The sequence below is a fragment of the Sturnira hondurensis genome, unplaced genomic scaffold, assembly GCF_014824575.4.
Source record: "Sturnira hondurensis isolate 20B ecotype Veracruz unplaced genomic scaffold, ASM1482457v3 Scaffold0009314, whole genome shotgun sequence".
Classification (NCBI taxonomy): Eukaryota; Metazoa; Chordata; class Mammalia; order Chiroptera; family Phyllostomidae; genus Sturnira; species Sturnira hondurensis.
In genome coordinates this window covers 909,953-918,353 of record NW_028081945.1, presented here as the reverse complement: position 1 = coordinate 918,353, position 8,401 = coordinate 909,953, and the positions used below count along the sequence as shown (strand labels likewise).

Sequence of the window (8,401 nt, the reverse complement as noted above, 5' to 3'; positions counted from 1 at the left end):
ACTGCGCTTTCGCTTATGTGTGTGATAACCATATGGTATACTCTCCTAGCCTGTTTTTGTTTCAAAATAGCACATATAGACATACCAATACAGGCTACACATTAATATAACATTTATATATATTCTACTTTGTAGGATACAAACACACCTCCTTATTTCTTTGTGTAAAGTTGGCCACAAAATGCATTTCCGTGTAAACACGAGTTTGTGCTGCCTGGAACACTGTTGAAAGTTTAAGTACTAATGTACTATCGCAGCAGTCGACTCAGGAATCAACCAGCAATCTTTTTAATTGGTATAGTGGCAGTCTGTCTACCACATGAAACCATGAATAAAAAGTTAATCACATGAACTTAATTATTGAGCTTACTTTTCCATCAGTCAATAGTGCTGGTTTTACATTACAAGAAAAATAATAATCCTTTATTTCTTTTAGCAAAAATGTAGGAAATAATGATACTACCATATTGAGGATAAGATTGTGGTTGCTTTCCGGCTTTGTAAATTTGGCTTAGAAAAACTTTGCCATTTGTTAACAACAAGAAAATGTCTCAGCATGTATGCTAAGGCAATGATTTCTTTCAAGTTGCCCAAGTCCCTAGAGTTAGATGACAGGTCTCCAAGTCTCAAAATAATTTTAAGATTCCACTAGAATCGTTGTTGTCCCACTGGTGTTTAAGAAGAGACACGACCTGGGGGTTGACCAATGCAGCCAGGAAAGTGCACTCACCACACAAAGCTGTATTTCCCAGATGGGGAAAAACCAAAGCTCAGCCTCACAAATGTCATTAACACTCCCACCCTGTGATATTCCTGGTAGGGGAGCTTTTCTCTACCCCATGCTTTCCCGCTCTAGAAAGCACACTGGAAGGCAAGTGAATGGTGCTAGTACTTGAATGCAGTCTAATAGTCTGTTAGTTACACACCTTAATACCCAATAATATTATTCTCATACTCACGCCCGATCATGACTCACCTCTGTGTCAGTACCATTTCTGAGGATCCTTCATTCGTTCCTTGTCTTCAGTCAGGGCTACGATTGTCATTTGGCACTCAGTTTTAGATATTTATTTGATGTATTAATATAACCAGTAGGAAGGAGTTTTAAAAATATTTATTATATTTGGTTTTAGAAATAATAGAAAATAAAAATTGGTACAATTATGTCACAGACCCTTGGAAAGGCATATTTATCTTTTCACACCAGAGAAGAGTTTTATGCAATGCCAGAAATGGAAACACCTGAACAGTTGGTGGCAAAGGTTAATGCTGCTAAGAAGAGCCCTTGTGAATTTTTTAAGTTTTCTTCTCTGCTGTCACTTATTTTGGGGCAAACACCAGTCCAGTGGAAAGAGTTCTGAACATAAAAGGCACCTAGAGTAAAAATTAGACCTTAACTAATAAAAATAGGTACACATGTTTACACCAAGAAAAGAGACCCTATCGATGCAACTCTTCTGCAAAACAATGATACTATAATGCAAAAGCCAATGCAGCTAAAAATTCTAAAAACAGTTCCCTAAGCCTGATATATAAGCTAGATAATGATGATCACTTTGTGTTCATAAATTTGTAGATGTTTTATCATCATGTAAATAGGCATGAGTACTATATTAATATATTAATAAGTCAGGGGTGCTCCCATTATTTACCCATCATCAAGATTTGTTTTGTTGTGTTTTCTCTTAAAATGCATCACTGTGTACTCCTTTTGTGGGTGTTCAACATTCCTGTTGTCTTTCAAGAATGTAGCAAAACCTAAAACTGCTACTTTAAATCAAACTCTTTTTAAATTATTATAAAGCCAGTAATGGTGACATTTTATTATGATTTAAGCACCTGAAATACATTGTGACCAATTTATATTCTCTGAGCTAGAATTAGGATCCTCAGGATTTGTAAATGTGTATAAACACTGCAAATTAAGCTAATAAAAACTTGAAAAAATACAAATAATCTTTTACTACAAAGATCCAAAATCCACTACGGGTCTGTACTAAGAGCAAGGTGAACAGGAGGCCAGCAAACCCTTGCCTGCACTCTGCAATCTGGGGGCAAAGGACTCAGCGGAGCCAGGTGGTATTGAGCTGGGTCTGGTTCTTGATGCTGGTATCCATTTTCAGCACTTCTCGAATGGCCATGGTAGCATAAGTAGAAGGAGGAAGAGAAAAATCCATCTTCAGAGCTCTGTATTTGCCTTCTGTCAGGCAAGAGAGAAAAGAATGGTCAGAAAAGTAGGGCAGCTCCAGACCGACTGGGGCATAATCACAAAAGAACGGTGCTCTTTTCCCCAGGCTGCTTCCTCCCAGGGGGCCTTGGAGAATGAGCTAGGGAAGGAAGAGGTCTGTGGAACCACCATAAAAAGGGGAGATGACCACAGGAGAATGGTCAGCAAGGGGAGAATACCACAGGAGAGAAATGCAGGTAAAATTTAAAAAAAATTGGAGCACAGGGTAAAGCCAGACAAAGGAATGGCACAAGAATTTGACAATGACAATGTAAATTTAATGGTTTAGACTCTCTTCCTAGATTTTCACTCACCTTTGCTAACTGTCTATGGGGATGGGGAGGAAACACTTAATCACCTAAAAATCAAAGTCTTCTCTGTCACTCATTTCCAGTGGATTTACTGTTTTAATCACTGACCTCCAGCTATAATCATAAAACTGAGATGACAAAACACAAAACAGAAATTATAGAGTAGGTGGGAAGTGGTGGTAGTTAGAAGAGATTTTCAAAAAATATTTTTGTACGAGAAATATTTCAAAGCTGACACAGACCTGAGGGCTGAGCAAACTTACCAGAAGCAAAAACTGGTGGCGGTTTCCCTTCTAGGTTGTCTACGTCTGTGTTGAAGAGTGGAATTTTAGGGTCATCATATGCAACAACTTCCCTTTAAAACATGTAAATGAAGAAAAGTATAAATGTGAACTTCCGTAAAAGGTCACTCAGCACCATGTGTTTAGCAAGGAAAACACACAGGCCTATTGCAGATTGTGGTAGAACTACTCAGTGACAGACCAGGGATGGATTTCATATAGAAATATTGACTTCATATGATTACATATCACAGTGACGCATGCTGTCAGCCTATGTAAAATTTATTTCTTGATTTGAAAAATACCCAAAGTAGCAGTAATAATATTAGTAATAACACTTATACACCAGGTTGTAGGCACTGATATGTATGTGGTGAAAAAGGTTAAATCTCACATAATCATTCATGTCTATTTCATTTTGGACTGTTACTTACCAGCTGACATTCTGAGGACGAATAATGATCTTTCGGTAGGCCCCTGATAAGGAATAATCTCGAATTTTGTGTCTCATGTTGTCAATATCAAGGTTGTCTGCTGTGAGCATTTCCCTGTAGGCTTCACTAACTAATAAAAAATAGAGAAAGTTAGCTGGAATGTAACATGTCAGCAAGCTACCTTGAACTAGACTACAAATAGAGTAACACGTGAATTCTGTTGGATTGCCCTAACAAAATTAGTCATGCTAATTTACAATCCAGCCCAGTCTCTGGAATCAAAACTTCGTGACTTACTAACGGACTAGGTGTCTCCAGCTTAGGTTTGGCTGACTTGTAAGTTATCTTTGCAACCAGCCATAGTATCTGGGGTATAAGGTTCCCAAGCTAGTTACAAAAGGCCATTTCATCAGAAGTTACTAAACCACATTTATAGGTGCTCAGAGATGAAAGAGACCATGCACTGACACCTCAAACTCTGGCACAAGGTAGTTAAAAATAAATGTATAAAAAAAAAAAAGAGACCTGGGAAAACCATCTGATCCACCCTGGCAGCAGGTGATATGGAACCTCCTTCCTAACACCTGAGAGACACAGTCCTCCAGCCTGTGTTTCCACGTTGGTATTTACAGGGAACTACTTCGTTATGAGGTACGCAATTAGAAAGTTTTCCTGTTTCAAGCTGAAATGTGCTTCCTGTAGCTTCTGTTGACTGCTCTGAAACACAGCAGAATAACTGTCCACTGTGACATGTGTGACCTACGAGACCTGTAAAGCTGTCTCTTCTCTAGGCCAAACAATGACTTCTCTAACTGTCCCTCCTTTAACATTTCTGCATTCCCCACTAAGCTCCCTTATTGCCTTGAGGCAACAGGCCTATGTGCAATAGTAACTCTTGATATTTTTTTTAAATTGAATATTAAAGCCACATAGGTTTAAGTGTACAACTCAAAACGTCACCTGCACGCTGCATCGTGTGCCTTTTGCCCACCTCCCCCTATTCCCTACCCTCTTTTCCCTCTGGGTATCACCACACTGTTGTCTGTGTCTATGTGTTATATGTACTGGCTAAACCAAAAAGTTCATTTTTTTTTTCTGTACAATGGCTCTAGTACTGCTTAGTTGTCTTTAACTTAGAAATACTTTTGTTAGACTGTATTGTAACAGCTGTCATATCAGTATGCATTAAAAAATTATCAAAGTTGGTAAATTTTTATGCAGCCATTTTAATATTGAAGATAGAAGATAAGCAACATTTTTGGCATACTATGCTTTATTATTTTAAGAAAGGTAAAAATGCAACTGAAACATAAAAAAAGAATTGTGCAGTGTATGGAGAAGACGCTGTGACTTATTGAACATGTCAAAAATGGTCTGCAAAGTTTCTTGGTACTACTGACATTTTGGCCAAGTAGTACATTTTGGCCATTCTTTGCTGTGGGGCTGTCTTATGCATTGGAAGATATTTAGCAGTACCCCTGTCCTCTACCCACTAGAAACCAATAGTGAGAAAAAGCCAACATACTCAAAATATCCAAATCAATAAAGACTATTGGTGAAAATAAAAAATGTCTTTTTATTTACAGAAAAAACTAAACAAACTTTGGGGCCAACCCAATATATGGGTTTTTTTCCTGCTCAATCCCTTTACCTTCTTTCATGCAGTCCCCCAACTTTGGATCCTTTTTAGGCAGACTACGATCAAACTGAGCCTTTTCTATCTATATATTTGATTTTTGACCATAAATGTGACAATTTACATTGAGCCATATTTCAATGACCTCTGTAGTTCTTTTTAAATACTTCTTTTTCATATAATTAATATTAACTCTTTTGGGTTACACTATTTGCAAATACGATAAGCAGATTTCTTTAGTCAAGTTATTCACAGAAAATGTTAGGTGCACCAGGATCAAGGAAAGCCTCCCTCACGACACACTTGCCAGGACAACCCCTAAACCAAGCCTGCATGACACCAGTGTGGTAGGCAGTTAGGCACCAGCAGAGCAAGAACGGTGGGCCAGGTGCAAAAGGTCACCAGGACTTGGAAAGCCCCAGGTGCCTCTAAATGAACAACTGTATGGTGGGACCCTGCTAGCATATCACTCCCCCTAGCATATCACTGGTGATGCAGTTTAGACCCCGTGACTTTTCATATCGCTGGTCACACAATCCGGGTTCTCTTCTGACCTCTGCATGTTGCTAGTCACATTATTAGACCCCTTAGAGGAAGAACAAATAAAGATTCCTGACAGGACTGCTCTCAAGCATTTAGCCCTTAGGACAACGAAGTTCTAGTAAGCATCAAATAACCTTAGGAACAAGTCCAGGACTTCCGGCCAAGATGGAGGTGTAAGTAGACATGCTTCCCCTGTGAACACAACAATAAGGATAACAACCAATCCAAAAACAAAAAACATCCAGAACTGCCAGAAAATCGAACTATATGGAAGTTCGACAAGCAAGTATTTAAAAAAAAAAGAAACATTCATCCAGAGGGAAGGCGGGGCACAGACAGGTGGCCCGGGTAGAGAGGATGTGCAGCAAGGCAGCAGCCAGAGGAACAGGCAGTCCCATATTCACGTGCAGTAGATAAAAACCAGAAGGGACAACTGGGGAGTGAGCAATCCCAACCCCAGGCCAGACCACAGTGTCCAGGGTTCCAGCACCAGGATATAAAGCCTCATAACCTCTGGCTGTAAAAACCAGTGGAGGTCTCGGAGGTGTAACAAAGTGCCCGTTTCATAGGATAATCTGTTTAAAGGGCCTGCAGGGTCCTAGAATGTACACAAACCCACCCACTTGGGGAATCAGCACCAGGGCAGAGGCTAGAAGGGCGCCAGTAGCTTATGGGAAGTGGGGGAAGTGACTGAAATGGGGAGAGAGCAGAGCATTGTTCCCTCTCTGACCCCTCCCTCACATATAGTGCCACAAAGTGGTGAAGCAGGTTGCCTTACCCTGGTGAATACCTAAGGCTCTGCCCCTTACAATGTTAACAGATGTGCTGACTCTGGGAATCAAAGCAGCTCTACCAAATACACAGAAACACAGGGAGGCCACCAAATTGAGGATACAAAGAAATATGGCTCAAATGAAAGAACAGATCTAAACTCCAAAAAATAAACTAAATGATGAAGAGATAACCAACCTATCACATGCACAGTTCAAAACACTGGTGATCAGCATGCTCAGAGAAATGATTGAATATGGTCACAAAATAGAGAAAGAGGTGAAGGCTATAAAAAATGAAATAAAGCAAATGTACAGAGAACCAACAGTGAAGGGGAGGAAGCCGGGGTTCATATCAATGATTTGGAACAAAAGGAAGAAATAAACATTTACCTGGGACAAAAAGAAACAAGAATTCAAAACAACGAGGAGAGGCTTAAGAACCTCCAGGACAACTTTAAACATTCCAACATCCAAATCATAGGGGTACCAGAAGGAGAAGAACAAGAGCAAAAAACTGAAAAGTTATTTGAACAAATAATGAAAGACAACTTCCCCAATCTGGCAAAGAATATAGACTTCCAGGAAGTCCAGGAAGCTCAGAGAGCGCCAAAGAAGTTGGATCCAGGGAGGAATACACCAAGGCACATAATCATTAAGTTACCCAAGGTTAAAGATAGGGAGGGAACCTTAAAAGCAACAAGAGAAAAGAAGACAGTTACCTACAAAGGTGTGCCCATAATAAGGTTATTGGCTGATTTCTCCAAAGACACCTTGCAGGCAAGGGGCTGGCTGGAAAGAAGTATTCCAAGTCATGAAAGGCAAGGACCTACATCCAAGATTACTGTAACCGCAAAGTTATCATTTAGAATGGAAGGGCAGATAAAGTGCTTCTCAGATAAGGTTAAGTTAAAGAAGTTCATCATCACCAAGCCCTTATTACATGAAATGTTAAAGAAATCTAAGATCAAATCTGTGAACAGTAAAATGACAATAAACTTACAACTATCAACAACTAAACCCCAAAAAACGAAAACAAAACAATACAAAACCAAAGTAAGCAAACAATTACAACAGGAACAGAACCACAGAAATGGAGATCACGTGGAGGGTTATCAGTAGGAAGGGGGAGACGGGTGGGAATGGGGGGAAAGGTACAGGGAATAGAAGCATAAATGGTAGCTATGAAGCAGACAGGGGGAGATTTAGAATAGTATAGCAAATGGAAAAGCCACGGAACTTACGTTCAAAACCAATGGATGTGAACTAGGGGTGCATGGATTGCTAGAAGGAATGGGGGTACTGGGTGGGAGGGGCAAAGGAGAAAAAATGGGACAAGGGTAATAGCAGAGTCAATAAAATATACTTAATTAAAAAAAAAAAACCTCAAAAGGAAATATAAGGAACAAAGCCTCAGGTTTGCTGACCACAGGGACAGAGTTTTGGTCAAGCCAGAGATAACATCAAGGCCTCAGTGTTTTAGATCCACACTCAGAAAATCAGCAAGGCCAACTGGAGCAACACCATGGCTGACATCAGACCAGCTGTGACGATTCTTGACCCCTTGCCCTGGTGCCAATCAATCAGCAGAGATCATGACCCTGTGGAGACACCTGGAAAGCTGATGAACGTTCTGTTGAGATCCTCCTCTGGGAACTTCCCTAAGATACCCAGCTTCAGAGAGCAGGTTAAAACCTTCAGGATGTAGGACCCAGCCCACTTCTTTCCCCAGGGTGGTGTGAGCGCACGCGCGCTCTCTCTCTCTCTCTCTCTCTGCACCTTTCCTGTCTCCTTTCCTCAGGAGTGTTTTCTCTACCTTTCTTTTTCCTAAGCTCCAAGGGCCCTTCTTTTGCCTCTGTTAACTTGTTCCCTAAGCCCATACAGCCCAGCTGGCTCACTTTGCCAGGGCTCAATTCTTCTACCTCTGTGACTTTTTAAATAAACTTTTGCTTGTATTTGAGTCTTGGCTCTGAATTCTTTTATAGCCAGAACTTGGGTACTGAGGTTGCTGAACCAAGGTCCAATCGCCAGTAACATCTGGTGCGGTTTTGATGCTAAACAAGTGTGCACGTTATGAATCTACAGGCCTGGATCACTACCCATGCAGTCTGTGAGCCCATGTCTTGGCCACAAGGTTTTTTTCATGAATGGCTCTATCAGAGGCTGTGCTGAATTTGTTTTAATTGGTACCAGTCCACA

The 8,401-nt window shown here is 40.4% G+C and overlaps 1 protein-coding gene across 2 annotated transcripts in view; it reads right to left on the bottom strand.

Moving 5' to 3' along the window:
- Positions 1-1,204: 1,204 nt before the first annotated feature.
- Positions 1,205-8,401, bottom strand: part of PUS7 (pseudouridine synthase 7) — a 62,095-nt gene continuing 54,898 nt past the window's right edge. For both annotated transcript variants that reach the window (XM_037057061.1, XM_037057062.1), the window contains 3 exons: positions 3,254-3,383; positions 2,802-2,893; positions 1,205-2,200 (listed from right to left, as the gene is read on the bottom strand). In XM_037057061.1, the coding sequence (XP_036912956.1) occupies positions 2,064-2,200; positions 2,802-2,893; positions 3,254-3,383 (359 nt within the window). In that variant the 3' untranslated portion in view covers positions 1,205-2,063. The remainder of the gene's footprint in view (positions 2,201-2,801; positions 2,894-3,253; positions 3,384-8,401) is intronic.